The sequence below is a fragment of the Amborella trichopoda genome, chromosome 11, assembly GCF_054954075.1.
Source record: "Amborella trichopoda isolate Santa Cruz 75 chromosome 11, AtrichopodaSantaCruz75HAP2 v2.0, whole genome shotgun sequence".
Lineage (NCBI taxonomy): Eukaryota > Viridiplantae > Streptophyta > Magnoliopsida > Amborellales > Amborellaceae > Amborella > Amborella trichopoda.
Genome location: NC_142346.1, coordinates 9652655 through 9671910, shown reverse-complemented (window position 1 = coordinate 9671910; position 19256 = coordinate 9652655). Strand labels below are relative to the sequence as shown.

General features: G+C 40.9%; 2 protein-coding genes across 3 annotated transcripts; one reads left to right on the top strand and one right to left on the bottom strand.

Annotated features, from left to right (window-relative positions):
• Window positions 1-555: 555 nt before the first annotated feature.
• On the top strand, window positions 556-11612 carry LOC18444447 (PCNA domain-containing protein). 2 transcript variants are annotated; one of them, XR_016045097.1, is made up of 9 exons: window positions 556-673; window positions 864-953; window positions 1083-1237; window positions 8991-9108; window positions 9250-9369; window positions 9455-9522; window positions 9603-9859; window positions 10199-10324; window positions 11013-11612. XR_016045097.1 is itself a non-coding variant. In XM_011628845.3 (8 exons), exons 1-7 carry the CDS (start codon window positions 578-580, stop codon window positions 9841-9843), a joined length of 888 nt encoding a protein of 295 aa, XP_011627147.1. In that variant the 5' UTR covers window positions 556-577; the 3' UTR covers window positions 9844-9859; window positions 11013-11612. The 2 variants fall into 2 exon arrangements, 1 of the variants encoding a protein (XP_011627147.1); XM_011628845.3 differs by lacking the exon at window positions 10199-10324.
• Window positions 11613-17922: 6310 nt separating this feature from the next.
• On the bottom strand, window positions 17923-18972 carry LOC18444446 (NDR1/HIN1-like protein 10). Its single transcript, XM_006854619.4, has one exon. It carries the CDS (start codon window positions 18814-18816, stop codon window positions 18127-18129), a length of 690 nt encoding a protein of 229 aa, XP_006854681.1. The 5' UTR covers window positions 18817-18972; the 3' UTR covers window positions 17923-18126.
• Between the last annotated feature and the right edge of the window lie 284 nt (window positions 18973-19256).

Sequence of the window (19256 nt, the reverse complement as noted above, 5' to 3'; positions counted from 1 at the left end):
CTTTGAGCTTCCAATGATTACTAAAATTCGTTGTGGTACTTTGTTGTGGCTTTTTCTGCATTTTTTCTATCTATGTTTGAGCTATAATGACTTGTACTTTTATTTATTTAGGCTTAATATTTAATGCCTTTTAGTTTAAAGAAATCAACCTAACGAAGCTTTATTATATCTGCTAAAGATTACCATAATAATATGAGCTAGTGGAACCCTGTAGAGGAGGCCCAATAACTTGTTTAACTTCCTAAGAGGTTATCAAACACAAAAATCAAAAACTTCTTTAACATCCTAAAAAGTTATCAAGTACATAAATCCGGAACTTTTTACAGTGACTTATATCTTCTCAGCAAGAACAAACTATCCATTTACGGTTCATGAACTTGCTTCTAGTTATCAACCAGCCCTAAGGGACCATCTTAAGGCACGGTTCTTACCCGACCTGCGAGCACCCTTACTTGTTACTACGGTAGAGACTAGCAAGAGTTTTCGAAAATCTCGGGATGACTCTGGCCATGTTTTAGTAACTCACAAACAAAAAATTTCAAATTTGAGGGGCAGAGAGAGAGGAAGAAGAGGAACCATGAGCAATGGAGAGGCCCCAGACCTCGTCTGCCAGCTCGATGATGTCCAAGGCATTGTGGACGCCCTCACCTCTGTGAGATGGAAGAAACACCAGGTCCTCCCTTCTCTCTCTTAACGCCTTCCATTTTTCTCTTTCTCAGACACTCTTTCTAAATGCCTTTCGTTCTTCTATTTCTAGGGTTACTCCCTCTCTCTCTGTGTCTTCATCTAAATGTATTTCATTTTCCTTGACAAAGGCATGAATTATGTTGTCCATGATTTTGTCTTGTTGTCTGTGAATTCAGGATGCTTTGGTAGAGCTTTCTGAACATGGCATTGTTCTTGTGGTAGAGGAATCTGGCTGCCTTCAAGCCAAAGTTTATTTGAAGAAAGATGTATCTATTCTGAACTCCTGATACTGATGCTCCCCTTTCATTCCTTCTTTTATTTTTTTCCTCTCTCAGTTTCTGATGTGGAAATGCTTACTGATCTAAGGTTTTGTGGGTGTTTTCTTTTTTTGGTAGATTTTCCATTTGTATGAATATGGTGCAGAAGAGCGCCCTAGATTTGGATTAGGGTTAGGGTTGTTTGTTGATTGCCTTAATACTTTTACTGCACCTGCATGCTCCACTACTCTTGAAATTCGCTATCCCGGACCAGATATGCAGCTTCTTCTCAAGTAAGTCAGATTTCTTATTTCCTTGATTGTTTTTTGTGTCCCAATGATGGTTAATAGAGGTTGAATTTGTATTTTGGATGTTTCTTGTCCTTACTTTTGAAACTGTCCTTTGTCAAGGAAAGGTCTTAGCGAGAGCTTATGTTGCAATATGTTAAGCTAATTAATACTGCCAAATGATGTTATATCCATTATTATCAAAAAAAAAATTGATGTTATATCCATTTACTCTCTCGAGTAAAAGCCAATCTAGGACTACTTTTTAGACCCCAAATTTTTGGATGTTAACTCTTCAACTCGTAGACTAACATCACTAAAAAAAGATCTGTAAATTGAACTCTCTATGTCGTCTCAAGCTTTAACAAAGGGCGTTCAATTTTTTGGGGGGTGAGATCTAAGTGTTTAGACAACTCAAAATCCACTTTCTTTGTTTTCAAAATAATCATCTTGGCATCTTGGGTGGTTCCCAAAATTTCAGGTTGAAGAAGTCCTCCCAGGCCTTTTGATCGATGGGGTAGGATTACAGAATATGCTCTTGTGGAAGCATAGTAAATGTGTTCTTTAGTATTTACCACATGAGAAGATGCACATTGATGTGTTATTCTCGTGGTCCGTCCATCAAAGAGAAAATCATAGGGAAAAAAATGGACATTGTTCAGTTTTTTTCTTTCATTGTTCTGTCATTGTTCTTTTAAAGCTTCACTAGTGGATTTCCTTTATGTTCAACATATGTGGAAGCTTCAAATTAGGAACCTAATATACATCATTGATGAATGAAAAAAGAATTATTCAAAAATTGACTCCATTTGAGACCATCTAGATTATAAACCTACTACTTCCAATTCTATTTAGAAACTTTTCCCATTTTGGAACTCAAATTATTTTTCCAAGCATGGTTGAGATTCATCTTATTTCCCCCAACATTTGCAGAGGGCTCATCCATCGACAAAAAAATGGGCACTAGACTGAAGTTTGTCCAAGATACCCTTGATACCTTTGTATGTGTTTTATTTCATGCTATGTATGAAAAGTCAACTGCCCGACTGCCTAGGCGGACTTTTTTAAAAAACGCCTAGGTGTGGTTAAGGCGGATAGTATTAGGTGGAAAATACTAGGCGCTCGACTAGGCGGTGTATAAGGTGGGCGTCTAGGTACTGCCTCGACCCTATTAGCATTACAAAGCTTGAGGAAAAAGATGAAAGATATTTTCTTTAGACAGTTTTGTAGATGGAAATCCATGAGTAGTCACTATTAGCATGAGAGAGAGAGATAGGAAAAAGGTAAGGTATTCTTGGCTCGTTTTGGAGAGAGAGAGAGAGAGAGAGAGAGAGAGAGAGAGAGAGAGAGAGAGAGATGGGGAAAGGTGAGGTAGTCGTCGTGGCTAATTATGTTGATGGATATGCCTGATTAGCCCTTCAGCATTTCAAGACCACCACATGTCGACCTTCTAGGAAACAATTAATATTTTCGCCAGATATGCTAATAGATTATTTGCTGTTTAGCTATTTATTGTTATTAGAAATTCCACAAGCAATCAGAGGGTAACAAATAAAACATAAATCATTCGACACAAATCGTTGTGAAAGGTGCTAGTCATTAAAAAAGTCCCCTCGCTCTCTCTCTCCCACAGCATAACTAACTCGACACAAGTGCTACTCATTAAAAAAAGTCCTCTCTCTCTGTCTCATCGTGGGACGAAGTGCTAGTCATTCAAAAAGTTCTCTCTCTCTCTCTCTCTCACACACACACGCATCGTGGGACGAAGTGCTAGTAATTAAATAAGTTCTAACTCTCTCTCTCAAAATTCTAACTCTCTCTCTCAAAATCGTAGTGAGATGGAGGCAACTCATTAGAAATCGCTCTCACACATTAACAAATCCTCACACATTGGAAAACCCTCCCTCTCTCAATCATCGTGAGATGAAGTGTTGCCATTGGAAGTGCCGTATTTGGGTCTAGGTGCCCACCTTAGTGCCTAGGTTACCCAGAGCCCAAACTGCCTAGGCGGTACGCCTTTTTGAACATTGATTTCATGATTAGACAGATTGCTTCTCCTTTGTTTCTGCCTAGCAAAATAGTTGAAGATGGATATGGTCTGATGCATGTTATCTTTAAACCACCTAAATGCAAAATATTGTATGATGGAGATTTATCAATGACAAAAGGAGGTAACTTTTGTTGATAAAGAAGATGGGAGAAGTGTTATGAGAAGACATAATATTTATCCTGCAGTGACACAAGCGTTTTTTTTTGCTACAAAAAACATATTAATTCTAGTGTTTGGAATATCTCCCTTAGAGGAAACAAATTTTTCTTAGAAAAGTAATTCAAAATCAATTTTTGGTTTTGATACTTTATGGGAGCAAAGAAGAAAGGTGTTGGCACTTGTGTTGCTTCAAAAATACTAGCAGATTAAGATGTCGTATTCCACAATCCCAGCCACCTTGGTGGTCCCCTAGACTCGCCCCTCCCTCTTCTCCCCTCCCATGAAGATCCTTGTCAAAATATTGGGCTCGAACACCCCAACAAAAGACATCACGTCCAAGATTTTGTTCAAAACATAGACCATCCATCTTGGCTCTGGTCAGAACCAAGCTCCCCGCCCCATTCTTCATCTTATTCGCCAAGTTTGGGGATTGAGACCTTGCCAGTGGGAAGCCTTTGAGCCCCATGGAGCCTCTGGTGGCATCTAGGTCGTTTAGGACCCGTTCCTTCACACCTTTTCTTCGGCTCCAATGGCCACCTTCTCGGTCACACTCGGCCTCACGAGGTCCGATGGCCTCCCCCGAAAGTTTCCCCGGTCTACGGACTGAACTTTGTCACCTTTAGAGATCTTTTCTGGGAGGAGCTCGGTGGGGCCACTTCAATACCACACCCAATTTGGTGCTTTGGTGGAAACTTTAATGTGACCAAATGGTCCTTCAAAAGGAACTCCAATCCCAACGTTTCTTGTAGCACGCTTGATCTCTTAGATTTTGTCTTCAGGCACAACCTTTTCGACTTCCCTCTCCTAGGCATTGACTTCACTTGGTCAGACCACAAAGCCTCCCCCCACAAAGCCTCCCCCATCCTCTCTAAGCTCGATCACTTCCTTATTTGTCCGGAACGGGAAGCCACCTTCTAGCTCTAACGCCCTAGCCCTACTCAAGCTCACTTCTGACCATAGATCCCTTGCTTCTCGACACTCATCTCACCCTTAGAGGGCCTAAACCGTTTCACTTTGAACTTTTGTGGTTTGAAGAATCCAATATCCTCTGCCTTATTTCCTTATGATGGGAGTCCTTTGCCCATCAAGTCCACAGTTGGGTCGGATACCGGTTCCAGCGCAAACTCAACCTCCTCAAGGTATCCCTGAAAGCCTGCAATAGACATATCCCAATGAATATCATAAAGAAGTGCAGCTCCAACTGTAAGAAACCTGACCTTTATCTACCAAAGTGAGGCCCCTTAGAACCCAAGCCCAAATCAAATAACACTTCTCTGAAAGGAAGAAATTTTCTGGTTATCATCATTGAGAATCAAATGGCTGAAACATGGAGATATTAACATTGCGTTCTTCCACAAGACTGGCAACTGTCAAAGGCGGGATAATACCATCTCTCCGATTAAAGTTGTAGATTCCATTTTCGACAAGCCCTCTCAAGTGAAGGGGCAATCATCGAATTTTTCAGAAACCACTTCTCTGTTCCTTCGGGCCCTAAACCAAGGAACATCAAACTTTCCCTTTAGGTTCATTCCTGCTGACAAAGTGACCTGGATTGAACGACCTTTCATCGAAGACAAGATCTTCAAAGGCATGAACAACTTAGGTCAGGACCGAGCCTCTGGCCCAGACGGCTTCCTGTTAGCTCTCTTCAAAACCTTCTAGGAGTCCCTGCATCTTGATATCCTATCCTTCTTTGAGGAATTTCCATTTAGAGGCATTATCCACAAGCCATGAATGCCACTTTCATAGCCTTGGTTCCTAAAGTAGAGGGTGTGGAAAAACTTAAGGGCTTCAAACCCATTAGCCTCATCAGTAGTTCCTACAAAATCCTATCCAAGCTTCTTGTCTCTCACGTTAAATAGGTCCTAGACTTGGTCATCTCCCCCCCATCAAGGGGCTTTCATCAAGGATAGGTGGATTCTCGATGAAGCCCTTGTGGCCAACGAATGCTTTCACTCTAGACACTTAGCTAGAATCCCTGGAGTGGTTATCAAAGTTGATTGGGAGAAGGCTTATGATCATATGGATTGGAATCTCTTAGATGAAACTTGACGCAGAATGGGCTTCGGTAGGCATTGGAGGACTTGGATTAAAGGTTGCATCTCAAATCTGTTTTTCTCCATTCTTATCAATGGCTCCTCAAGAGTCTTCTTCCCTTCTTCTTGAGGTCTTTGTCAAGGGGATCCCCTCTCCCCTTTCCTTTTCTCTGTGGTAGCAGAGGTGTTGAGCAGGTCCATTGAAAGGATGCAACCAACACAGACTGCTCGAAGGGTTCAAAATTGGGAGTCGATGCCTGGTCATGTGGGGCCAACGACACCGTCTTTTATGTGGGGCCACCTATCAGCAAGCAGATTCCCTCGTACTTTTTCCTAAATCCTTTGAGTTGGCCACTGGTTGTTGGGTTAATATGGCTAAATACAAGATGATTGGTGTATATGGTGATGCCCAATCTATCTCCTCTCTCGCCGAAAGGTGGGGATGCCAAGTCGACAACCTGCCATCCACCTATCTGGGCCTTCCACTACGTACTGGACTTCCTAAAAAACAAAAATGGAGTCATATTATAGACAATTTCTATCCGAAACTAGCCATTGGGAAAGGCATATTTCTATCCTTGGCTGGTGGGCTCATGCCCATCAATGCAATCCTCTCAAACATCCCTATTTACGAGATGTCCGGCCTTAGGTGCAAACTGGCTAGAGCAACTCATACGGAATTTTTTGTGGTCTGGCTATCGCGAGCACAAGAAATTCCACCTCATCTCTTGGGAAAGAGTGTGCGAACCAAGATACTGCGGGTGCTTAGGAATTCACAACCTTAGAACCAACAACTTGGCCCTTCTAGGCAAGTGGTGGTGGTGCTTTCTCACCCAGGATAGTAACCTGTGGATCGAGGTGCTCCAATATACGCTACTTAATCCCAGATCCACCTCTAGATCCTCTGGGGTCTAGAAATCTCTACTATGCTCCCATACCCATATTCGCTTCCATCCAGGGCAGGCAACAGGATCAAGTTTTGGCATGAGATTTGGGTGGGCAATTCTCCCCCAAGGGACCTCTTCTGTCTTCTATCCAAGTGACAGTCAAAACGGAAGGCACTGTAGCAGATCTCTTCGTGAGTCCTAACATCCGTAGGCCTCTAAACAACCTGAGGCCAAGAACTCCTCCTCCTATCCTCTATTCTTCACCCAACTTTTTTCTCTCCCGATGGAGAGGATTAGTTAATCTAGTCCCCTTCCACTTAGGCCACTTCTCATTTTCCTCCTCCTACAACATACTCCCTTCCACTTAGGCCACTTCTCATTTTCCTCCTCCTACAACATACTCCCCCCCCTTCTACCCCATCCCTTTCTTCCCCCATCCTTACTAAGGCATGGATCTCATTCATCCCCCCCAAAAATTCAGGTATTCTCCTGGTTTGCCCTCTCTGGAAGGTCCCTCACTGTCGACCAGATTCATAGGAGGGGTGTCCCCATCCCCAACAGATGTGTTATGTGTACAGCGGATGCGGAGACCAATACGCACCTATTCATCCACTGTGATGTGGCCATGACCTCTGTGGAGACATACTCGAACTGTTTAATTGGTCCTGGGTGACCCTGAGATCTATCCCTCACCTTTTCCAATTCTTCTACCCTGTCCCGTGATCGAAATCAAGCAGCGCGTTTCAATTGCAGCCACTTTATAGGTTTTATGGAGGAGTGCAACAACATAGTCTTTCTTGTAGAAAGGTCAACCATTGAGGCTCTCAAGTCCCAGATAAGATCATTAGTTATCTTTTGGGCCAAGAGCCACTACCTCTTTATACATCTCGCCTATGCAGATTTTTTTCTAAGCTAGTGAAGCTTGCTCTTTTTAAGGCCTGCTCATATTGCCTGAGCTTCCCTTTGGAGACCCCTGGTCCTGGTCAATGCAAGCTGAATTTTGATGGTTGCCCCTCAGCAATCCGGGCACAGTAAGGATTGGTGGCATCTTTAGAAACCATCTCAGGATCTCGCAGACCTCCTTTTCCAGACCCATCAGCCATGCCGACTCCACCATATCAGAGGCCATCGCGCTTCTCGAAGGCCTATGTATTTTCAACCTGAATTGGGGCCCAGCTTTGATCATTGAGGAGGACGCAGAAATGTCATCACTTGGGCCTCTCGTTCTTCCCCTTGCCTTGGAGGTTGCTTCACATCTTCGATGAGATCTTCCATCTTTGTAGGCCTATTCTCGTTTCATTGCGTCGCACGTGACGTGAGGCAAATTCAGTAGCAGATGCCCTGGCTAAAGCAGCAGAATCACACCACCGACACGGGGTTTTTGTAGCACCATCTTAAGTTCCTGGATCTTCTCTCTCTTTGTACCTAAAAGTGCTGCTGTTTAGCATTTTGGATACTCCTTTGAGGGGGGATTCTTGTATGGAGCATCCAACTTGTGGGTTGCCCATTTTTTGTACAATGTATACTTTCTCATCAATACAAGGTTAACAGTTTCATAAAAAAAAAAGAAAAGAAAAGAAAAGAAACAACAAGAACAACAACAACATCTCTTGGTTTCATGTGTTCATGTGAACAAACAATTTGAGAGTGCAAGTATGGAGTGCCCTCATTTACTAGTTGTTCGTCCAAGGAATTGGTAACTAAAAGCACTAGGGAAATATATGATTTCAATGATCTGGGGTTCAAGAATAAGATGCCTATACATCACTTATGGTTCTTTTAACCAGTTATATAATGTTTTTCTGTGAAAATCACAGCCTGCCTAACGCTAAGGCAGCTGCATACCCTCCATAGACCTAGGACCTTTCGGATGCCATGCCCCTAGGTCCTATGCAACAGCCTTGTGCTAAGCTGAGACGTTACTTTGTCGCCCATTGCCCTAGGGCTGAGAGGGCTATTCTTGTCATTTCCTCCTTTTAAGAGTTTAAGAGTGGACTAATGGATGCTCCGGACACGGGGGGGGGGGGGGGGGGGGGGGGGGGTGTGGGTGTTGAAAGGGGTGCCGTAGGAGTTCTAAAGCCCCCAAAAGTTGTTTTTTGGTTCTTCTAACAAAAAAAACAACAAAATTTGAGGATTTCAATTTTTTTAGATCAAAAGAATTTGAGAAGTTTGATACATCTCATATCTAACTTTTTGTTTTGATAGATTCATTTTAAATTTAACTAACTTGTGGCTATTGTCTTGTATTTCAGTACTTTATGTGGTATTGGACTTGATATGGAGCTATGAGCAAACTTATTTTCCATGTCATTGACAATTTTGATTTTGGATATGTGATTGTTACTGTCTTACACTTTTTGCAATTGTTAGCTAGTTTAATCTTGCATTTACTGATTTATTACAATTGTGAAATGTAATTCATTGATTTCAGGTTGTTTTCGGCACGTGTGTGCGTGTGTGTGTATAAAATCTGTGTATGTGTGGCTGTGTGCGCGTGCTCGCTTGTGTTTGGCTGTCAGGGGCCCCCTCCAAAAAAAGAAAAAACTAAAAAAGGTGCTGCCTAGCATTTTGTTTTTGAACATTATATAGAATAACTTGATTTTATTTTCCGTTTTTTGCATTTCCAGGTCAGTGGACCCTGTTGATGCTTGCATTTATGCGGAGATAAGGACACGAATTCCAGAAACCATTTCATGGGATAATTTTGAGACAACTGTCACGCTTCCTGTCAGTTTTACAGTAAAGGTGGCCATGCAGTTTTGGACTGTTCGGAAATAGTAACCTGATCACATTCTTATTGCAAGCTATTTCTATAGTAATTATTTATCTTACTCAAAATTGGTCGACACAATGGATTGCAGTCAACTAACATTAATACACATATAGTCTGCAGTGCTGAAGGAAGCCATTGATGATCTTGAATGGCCAGGTTCAAGCATCCAGATAATGTTAAACCCTGTTCCACCTTCTGTTTCATTTAGAAGTGAAGGCCATGGTGATTTACAGGTGGAATCTGATAGCTGTCACAATAGCTATGATGTATTCAAGTTAAGTTTTTGTTCATAATTGAAAAAGTTTTCTTTCATTGCAGATCGACTTGCATTATGAACGTACTGATGTTTTAGTTGCATTCCAGTGTGATCACCAAGTTTCGCACAGGTACTTCTTTATATTACACTACATGTATTGCACTTGTTCAATTTACTACTGATAGCGCTTCTCTTGCAAGAAATATACAGGTATAAGTACAAGTTCATCCGTGCTACGACTTCAAACATTCCGAGTAGTGTCTTGAAGGATAATAGAGGAAGCAAGTTGACTATAGGGCGAGGTGGGATACTAAAAATTCAGCATCTTGTCGCTTTAGTGAGACCAGGCGTCCATCACCATGTTGATATTGGTGGATATCAGACTCCTGCACGAGTTGCCTACATAGAGTTTTATGTCAAACCAGAGGAGGAAGACACGGTCAATGGTTGATAGCCATCATTGTGAGGTATCCTCTACTGCAATAACTTTTTAGTAAGATTGTATTTGTTGCATATTTACTTTGAACATCTAATTACCTGTATTTAATTTTTGAAAATGTTTTCACTACTTGTATAATTTGAACAAATGCTTGTTAAGTTGGTCAAATTCGAAAAGTATTGCAGCCCCCCATTTTGGTGAATACACCTGTTTGCCTTTCCATTCTTTCTTAGATTTTCTCTTGTCATGGATATGGAGAACCATGTTTAAACGAATCCTCTATTTCTCAGCACAGGCCCTTGTAAGGGACTTCTTGTGGGTTTTTTTTTGTTTTTGTTTTTTATTTTTGTGTTTTGTATTTGGTTAGAGACCTTCACAGGAACATTTGCTTGGGATGTTACTTCTTGAACATGGACGATTGGTGCAGCAGCGAAACTTTAGGGATTTGGTATCAATGTGTGATTTGTGAGAAGCAGGAAAGATTTATTATATTGTAAGGGTAAAAATTATTTATTGCTCATTGTCGCTTTCTCGCACTAAACAATAATAACCAAATATGATGCTACTCAAATTAGGCACCTTCTGCCCTATTCATCTTAGAAAAGTTTGGGGGATGGGCTTATGTCCGTTTTGTTCCCTGTAGAAGAAAGTATTTGGTTGGATGAAAATACAGATTAAGAAGAAGCCTCATTTAGGAAAACCCAAACAAGAAAACCATAAATATGGGCCCCAAATACCTGAAGAAATAAGCTAAGAAGCTGTCCTTGGATTAGAAAGGCTCTATTCAGCATCAAAATGGACTGCATTGCATCTTGAGAGTGGTATTCAGCTGAAATTTTTAAGAAAATTTATTACATCTGAAATTCAAATGAGTTTCTTAAAACCTTGAATGGGTTTTCTGTCTGGTTCCCAGGTCAAGTGGTTGAACTGGACACTCTGGTCCTGTTTTCAAAGCCTTGCTAATTATCGGATACAACTCCATGCCTCAAACTGTAGAAATTGCTAATGTTGAACCTTGGACCATGTTGTAGCTGAAACTTCCATAAGCATAGGGTGCCGTGTAATGTTTGATCGATGTCATTGCATGGTTTCAGACTAGCAAACATGACAAATAACTTCTATGCACATAGATGTTTTTTCTGATCTCTGATGTTTTCTTTCTGATCTCTCTCTCGCTGTAGGGCTTGGACACAGATTCAGTCGCTCAACATCCCGTTTATCACCTCCAATCCACCTAGATACATTTGGATGTTATAAAAAGATTGCTGAATATTAGTGTTAGTTTAAGCGTAATGCATGTGTGGAACCTTGTTACTTCAATTCTTGCTTGGAAGCAGTGTTCAACAACTCAGCCAAGTCTAGTCAACCTTGGCTAGTGGCTGAGCCATGTACCCATCTACTTGGAAGCAGTGTACAACAACTCAGCCAAGTCTAGTCAGCCTTGGCTAGTGGCTGAGCCATGTACCCATCTACCCAGGCAGTTAGATGGCTCTCTCTCTCTCTCTTCTCTCTCTCTCCCCATCCCCTCAAAGGCGATGGAAATCCAATCGCCTGCCCGGCCTTCCTTGCCAATTCTCTCTCTCTCTCTCTCACATGCCCTTCCCCTTGTTACATTTTCTTCCATTATTTGGTTTTTTTAAATATATACATTACTCGGCTAAGTCCATTTTGACTCAGCCGGGTAACTCAACCTGGGCAAAGGTTGACTCCGATGTTGGAGCCGAGTTATTGAACATTACTTTGAAGGCATGCTTTGAATTCTAGTTGGTCACGTTGTAGGGTATTTTTTGACACTTGCATCCCCGGTGCGAATAAAGAAGAAGCGAGTTGTAACTTAGGCCTACAAGTACCAAAGTGCCTGTGGATTGCGGTAAGCCCTGATTTGTGAGTGAATTTTGAAAGGTGTCAAATTGGTCTAAAAAATGATGCCCTAAGGACACCCGTAAAGTTTCGCCGCTATTCGACAAAGTTAAGGTAGATTAGAAGAAAACTTAGTTCTCAATTCTAGTTTTGAACATGCTGACAAAGTTCCTCATTACTACAACCGTATTATCAAGAAACATATGAGTATCGGACCACGTCCTTTGGATCCAGAAGGTCTAAAAACCACCATATGTCAAATTTTAGTTCATTTGGATGCTTTTAGACCATTCTAGAGCCGACTAACTTAAAAAATGTAAGTTTTACACAATTCTGGTGCAGCTTCAATGAACCCAGTTTCCAGGAAACTATGCTTTATGAGTTCGGGATTATCTCCCAAGGGTCATAACTTTTCCGTTTTAAGCTTGATCAAGTCCAAATTTCAGAGGGTTCTTCGTCTTGTCGATGTGCACGTTTTGATTTGTGGCACGACTCATGACGAGGTCCATGACGAGAGAAATCCTAGAGAGAAGTTACATTAAAAAACTCGTGTATTGCGGAATTTTTGGAAGAGAGACACCCCTTTGATCAAGTGGCCGTATCATGAAGCTTCGACATCGGATCGTCTTGAAAATGGGTCCGTTGTGACCACGACATCGAGGGCTTCGACTTGAGGTAACGATAATATGTGATGTAAGACCAAAAGACACCGTATTTTGAAGTTACAAAAGGTACATTTTTCAGTGAACTGGATTCCTGTTTGCCAGCGACTTCCCCAATTTGGAAAGCGACGATCCGTGAACCAAATCGAGTGATTTTTATCACAAAATGACCGTGATGGCATGCCCATCAATCTATTATGAAAGGATCGACCTAAAATATCAGGAAGCGAGCAAGATCGAGTATTGAAGATTTCAAGTTTATGATCTTTCGTCGGATTTTCAAAGAGGGTTTGAAACCTCGTTTCAAGATCAAAATCATATGTCAAAATGATCGTGTCGTTGAGCCCGTCATTTCTACGACCTTATTTTCATCTGAACATTGCCGAAAGTGCTCCAAAATGGCCTCAAACCATGGTTATGGCCTACGGAACCTTTTTTGGGGACCTTTTGGTAATTTTCACGATTCTGGCTAGGGGCAAAACTATCATTTTGTCCAAAAACGGATTCACGTTTAATTAAAAAAAAAAAATGTAATATTTGACAATCTTCTTTGCTTTTGGTCATCCACCCTTGTTTCAAGGGGTGGATATATAAGAATTTTAAGGCATTTGTAACCCAAAGTTTTCAAAGTTGGAAAGGTTGGAGAGATTAATGAAAAATCATTGAGCTTGCCCCTTTTGGCTTTGATTTTTATTCTACCTTATTTACCCCAAAGAGAGGAGAGAGAAAACTTTCACCTACTAAAGATTACCCCTAGAGCCCCTCACTTCCAACCTAGAACCCTTCACTCCCATCTTCTATAGTCCCTTGGACCTTAGACCCATCTTCCATAGTCCTCACTTCTTTACGCCCTAGACCCAACTTCCATAGTCTTTACTTCCATACACCCTAGAGCCAACTTCCATAATCTCTTCTTCCACACACCCTAGTGTACTCCCTAGTCCATAAGCTCTAATCTTGCACCCTAGTTTTTTACACTAAGAACCGAATCCATCTCAATGAGCATCCCAAGAAGGTTAGGACCAACTTAGCCCTTGGGTCCGAACCCACGGTTCATATTGGGTACTTTTTACTTTACTTCTCTTTCTCTTCTCTCTCTTTCTCTATCATTTTCTCTCTTTCTTTCTCTCTCTTCTTTCCTCTTTTCTCTCTCGTCCTCTCTCATCTCTCTTTCTCTCCGCTCGGTTTCTCTCTCTCTCTCTGTCGTCTTCCTTCGAACCGACAACCTGGCCGTCAGTCCCCTCTCTTCCTCTCTCTCTCTCTCTCCCTCTTATCTTCTCTCTCTCTCTCTCTGTCCCTTGGCCGCTGGTCCCCTTTATTCCTCTTCTCTTCTCTCCCTCTCTCTCTCTCCCCTCAGACCGGTGACCAAGCCGCCTGGCTCTCTCTTTTCTCTCTCCCTCTTCTCTTCTCTTCTCTCTTTCTCTCTCTCGGTTCCTCTCTTTCTCTCCCTCTTTTCTTCTCTTCTCTTTCTCTGTCTCTCTCCCCCTAGGACCGGCGTCCAGGCCACCAGTCCTTTCGGTCCCTCCCTCATCTCTTCTTTTCTCTCTCGCTCTCTCTCTCTTTCCCCTTTGGATTGGCAGTCAAGCTGTCGGTCCCTCTCTTTATCTCTCCTTCGTCTCTCCTCTTTGTCTCTCCCCCTCTGACTGGCAGCCAGGCCATCAGTCGCTCTCTTTTCTCTCTTCCCCTTTTCTTCTTTTCTCTCTTTGCCCCTCGGACCGGTGGCCAGGCTGCCGTCCCTCTCTGTTCCCTCTTTTTTTTCTCTCCCTCCTTCCCTCCCTCTTCTCTTTTCCTCTCTCTCTCTTCCCTTCTGGTCCCTCTCGGTCCCCTCTCTTCTTCTCTCTCTCTATTGCTCCCTCTCCTCTCTCCTCTCTTCCATCCCGGTTGCTCTCTTTTCTTTCTCCCTCTTCTCTTATCTTCTCTTGCTCTTGCTCGCTCTCTCTCTCTCTCTCATGTCTTAAGCTCTCTCTTTCTCTCGTTTATTTGTTATCCTTTCCCTTATCGTCTCCCCCATCGCATCTCCCTCTTTGTCCTCGCCCGGCCACTGGTCCCTCTCTTTCTATCTTCCTAAAATAATATCTTTCAACATTTGAATATGCGCGTTACTTTGATTGCTTATGGCATCAGCCTTATATACAAACCACACCCTAAAAATAATCTATATTGTCCTATCATATGCCATATAAAAATAATTTCCATTGCTCAGTGGCAACGACACTGAAAATTTGATTTTGCTTTCCGTATTGTGGTGAAAATTTTGACCATTTTAAAATAGGAAAAAGGTAACAATAGTTGTGGACCTATAATGAATAATAGCACAGGTCCTGCTCTCAGTCATTGATAAGATAGTTCAAAATACATATAGCTATTTGAATTTTAGTCTTTTTTTAACAAATTGGATTGAGATTAAATTTTGGGCATGTGTAATAAAAAATAGGGCACAAGAAATATAAAAAAGATATTTTATAAAATTTAAAATGACCAAGATACCCTTAAAATGATGGGAGTAATTTCATCATTTTAAATTTCTTAAAATATGTTATATATTTTTATACGGTGTAAACTAGTGTCAAGTATATATGTCCACAATTTTAGTTGAAACTAATTTGTGTAAAAAATATTAAATTTTAAATGGTGATATGTATTTTCAACCATTCAATCACGATATGGTGACTACTATTCATTTTGGGTCTAGATCTATCGGAAGGTTTATCCTTTAAAGTAAGATACATCATGCTATGTTTACTCATTTAACTTTACTTAAAGTTTCTTTAGAATACAAGTCATTACTCAAAAGTATATATGCAATAGGAGAAAAGAAAAAGCCTATAAAGAGACTTGAATAATTAAATTATAAGTTGATTGAAAAAGTAATCTTATAAGTTTAATTTGAAAAGTTTAAGAAAAATATTTGTTTGTATAAGCAAAAATTTTAAATAAAATGAGAAAAATTTTACTATCTAATCTTACATAACTTTCAAGACTCGTGTTTATATGTGAAATTTTGGAAGAGAAACGTAATCTCTGCCTTGTTTTACAATTAAACTCCATCGATCGGGGGTAGATTATGAGGTTTCAGTCAAATTATGTACCATGAAAGGAAAACAATCTCAAGTTCTCCTCTTTGGTGGTCGACTAGTCGCACCAGTTATGATTCACCTCAAAACCAAAAGATTTTAGAATTTTTTTTTAAAATATCTGGGAAATCAGTACTATGTATTAAAAAAAGGGAGCAGCAAAAAACTAATAAAAAAATAGAAAATTGAAAGAAAATAAAAGAGAAAAGACTGGGCCTACTCGTTAGTTGGCCAGAAGCCCGCACCCAGCTTTGGCGGCCCAAGTCAGAGTAGTGAGTGTGAAGGGTTTGTTCCCATTGTCTTTCTGAGTTGTGAGGCAGAGATGCTCAAATCCGAGTTGTTGAAGGCGTAGAGGAAGTCGTTTGAGGTGAATATGGACCATACTAGTCTATAGTACAACTTTGATGGTTCTTAGTCTCCGTTTGGGGCTCTTAGAGGTTGCAGGTAGAGTCTAAGAGATGAGTTCAATTTACTGTGGTCCCAGGAGGGAATGGGAAACCTAGGGCTAGGTTTAGGTCGAATTAGGGTTCTAGGGCCAGTATTGGGGATTCGGTTCAGAGGTTCGATATCGGTAAAGAAAATCTTGTTCCGAATGATATAAGTCTCATCAAAAGGTCGGCGCCCAAATCTCTACTGTTTATTTACCGGGAGCAAAAAAAAAATAAAAAATCTAGCCGCAAAATAGGTTCAAAATGGACCTATTATAAGAAAAATGGGGCGTAACGGGCCTGGGAGGATGTCGGCTCAATGCTTGCCATCCATCCGTCAGCGGCACGGTGTGCGTCAATTGGCCAATTCCTGTGTCATTGGGCCCATACAGGTAGCAGGTTCTTTCCACTTGTCCCCCATTCCAAGTGCCCGGTCATAAAAATAGGGCACTTTAAGGGTTTTACTTAAATATTCAAAAAATTTATTCTTCTTTTTCACGAGTCAGACAGGTTTGGGTGTGATTAGGCTAGTCAAAGGTGATTAGGAGTTCAATTACAGATTTTGAATCCAAATCTAGGGTTTAGAGTAGATATGTACAAAATGGGTTTAGGCATAATTAACTAGGCTTTACTTAATTATTGTGTACGGTGGGCTGTATAGTGTATGGGAGTAGGGTACATTAGTTTGTATAAGTGTAGTTGGTCCCTAGCGTAGTTTAGGCTTGAAGAAATAGGTTATTTGGATAGGCAAAAAATTGGGATTTGTGTGCAATGGGTTCAGGGAGGCTTTAGGGTAGGTTTCCATGGTTTTCAGGAATTCTAGATTTCTAAAATTCCCTCACCTATGGATGTCTACAACTTCCCGGGTTTAAATCACATCCAATTATAAAAGGGAAAAAGTTTTTATAGAGCCAGACGCTCTAAACAATCAAATTAGAGCCCACCTAAAAAACTTTACTAGAAGAGGTTGTTTTGATACCCAAATATCCTCAAATTGATCATCTCAATATCAAGATATATAGACATGAAAAAAAATAGATTTCAAGTTTTGTAAATAGTGCATATTATAACGTATTTTTGGATAGTCAATTTTCAATATTTTTAAGTTTTCATAGATCTGCTGGATCTACATTATTTTTGAAACTTTAAATTTTATAATTAAAGATAAAAAATATATTTTGAGGCTATCACAAAGATTTCCGATCATAAAACCACATTTAGCAACATTATTTGAAGGTGTGCTTAACTTTGATTGTTTAGAGCCTCGGCTCTATACAAACTGCACCTAATAGAATATAGGAAAAATATCTCTATATCCTATATTACTCCAAACTTTTCTCTTTCTCCCTCTTCTTACATCTCTCACTCTCTTTCTCCTCTGATGTTTTTCAAACACTTCTTTCTCCTTTCGATAACTTTTCACTTCCGTGAAATACAACTCAATCTTTTCTCTCTCTTCACTTATATACCTCAAACTTCTCTCGTTCTCTCTCTTCCTACGTCTCTCACTCTTTGGAAATGTGAAGAGAGAGAGAACGAGAGGAGAGAGAGTGAGGGCGAGATGGAAAAGGCGGAGAGAGAAAATGGGTGCCGAGAGAGAGAATTTAGGAGGATGACGTTTGGAAAATATGTCTTTTTAGATTTGTTTAGCTTAGTGGGCTAGAAAAAATAAAATCTACAATTTTTATGCCTCAAGATATCTTTTAAAACTTTGAGTGTATTGTTAAATGAAACCTAAAAATAGAAAATATGAAGATTTTCTTTAGAATATATTCCCTCAAGGCGATAGAATTCTTGCTCAACTCCTGAATTCTTGCTCAACTCCTGCACCCAATGTCAACATTGTGAAGTATCCTTTATTTCTTGAGCGATGAACTAAATTAGCTTCTTCATAAACCATTTAAAAACCCATCTTCCAAGAGGGAGGTATTTACGTACTCATTGACGAGGTTATTTTACACGGCTATGTTCAACTCATTTTGCAATAAAAAAATAAGAGCTTACTTGTATTAAAATCGAGAAGTAGATGCTGAATTCATTACTTAATAAACAAAACAAATCCCTTCCTTGACTGAGTAATCAAAACAACTATATCAATTTTATTATAACCAAGGGAATATACAAGGAAACCTGGCCCAATACTACAAAAATGTGCATAGGAAAAGGACAAAATGACAATAGAAGACATGGAATCAAGCAATAAAACCAAAACGTAAAGCAAAAAAAAAAAAATAATTAAAGAATAGCTAAAAACCACAAGAAGTCGAACAATCACCAATAGTCAATGTCACATCTCTTCCTGCTGAACCCAGTGGTGGAATTGGATCCCAGAGGGATCCTTAGATCACATTCAATCTCTGGTGAGAAACGCTTGGTCTTGATCTTAAAGGATCCAACCTTGAACCTGACCCTCAAGTATAGTTTAACATCGATATAGAAAAATCCCTGAGATGTGCTGTGTCCGAATTGAGCGACTTCATGGCTGTTCAAAAGCAAGAGTTGTTGTCCTGTGAACTTGGGTTGGATCACCGTAGTGTTCTTGTGGCCCTGGTAGAAGGCCGGCAAGGGAGCCCAACCGAACCTCTCACCTTCATAATAAGCCATGGCATCAACCTTATCGTAGTAAATCCCGATCCTCTTGTTCGGGTTTCTAATGCTTATATCCAACTGCAGGTTGTACTGGAGGTTGTTTGTCCCAGAGAGGTTAAACTGTGTCAAGGATGCATTTTCGGCATAGAATTTGACCTTGTTCGGGCGCAAGACGAGCCACACAACTAGGGCAACGATACCCAGTGTGACCACGATCGCGACAGCCAACTTGATCAAACCAGTAAGAATACAGCAAGGGCCACAACCCTTGCCTCTCGGTGGCCTATGATAAGCTTGAGGAGGAGGGACGGTGACTCCTTGAGGTGCTCCATAATAGGCACCATTAAAATGAGCTCCCTTAGCATCAGCCATGGATCCGGATAGAAGGGGTTTTCGAAACGGATCTACGGGCTGGAATTCTGGATTTTTTCGTGGAGGGACTTGGATGGAATTTGGGGCCTGCAATGGAACGAGACATGAGGCATGGCGGCTGATATTGAATTTATAGGCGTTGGAGGACGGCCTCCACGCGTGAAAGGGGGTTTTCCATGGAAACTTCGGTTGAATATTTTTCTATGTGGATTGGCACGCGTGCGGACCGGTATCACATGGTCCCTTTGCGCCTGGAAGCTTAAGGCGGTAGTTCACGCGGGTGGGATTTGAGAAGCCCCAACTTTGCATCTCAGCCGTTCAATGCTACTTGTTAATTTTTTTAGATTTATATTGAGTAGAAAAAAAGTTTATATAAGGATGAGGCTCTAAACGAGGCGCGAATAAAAAATTCACTATAAGATGTAGTTTTGATGCCCAAA

Bases quoted from the DNA above. Each gene is read 5' to 3' on its own strand.
- LOC18444447 (XM_011628845.3), top strand. From the start codon at position 578: ATGAGCAATGGAGAGGCCCCAGACCTCGTCTGCCAGCTCGATGATGTC. The intron at 1,238-8,990 runs GTAAGTCAGATT...TTGCATTTCCAG, and splicing joins GATATGCAGCTTCTTCTCAA to GTCAGTGGACCCTGTTGATG. The intron at 9,523-9,602 runs GTACTTCTTTAT...AGAAATATACAG, and splicing joins GATCACCAAGTTTCGCACAG to GTATAAGTACAAGTTCATCC.
- LOC18444446 (XM_006854619.4), bottom strand. From the start codon at position 18,816: ATGGCTGATGCTAAGGGAGCTCATTTTAATGGTGCCTATTATGGAGCA.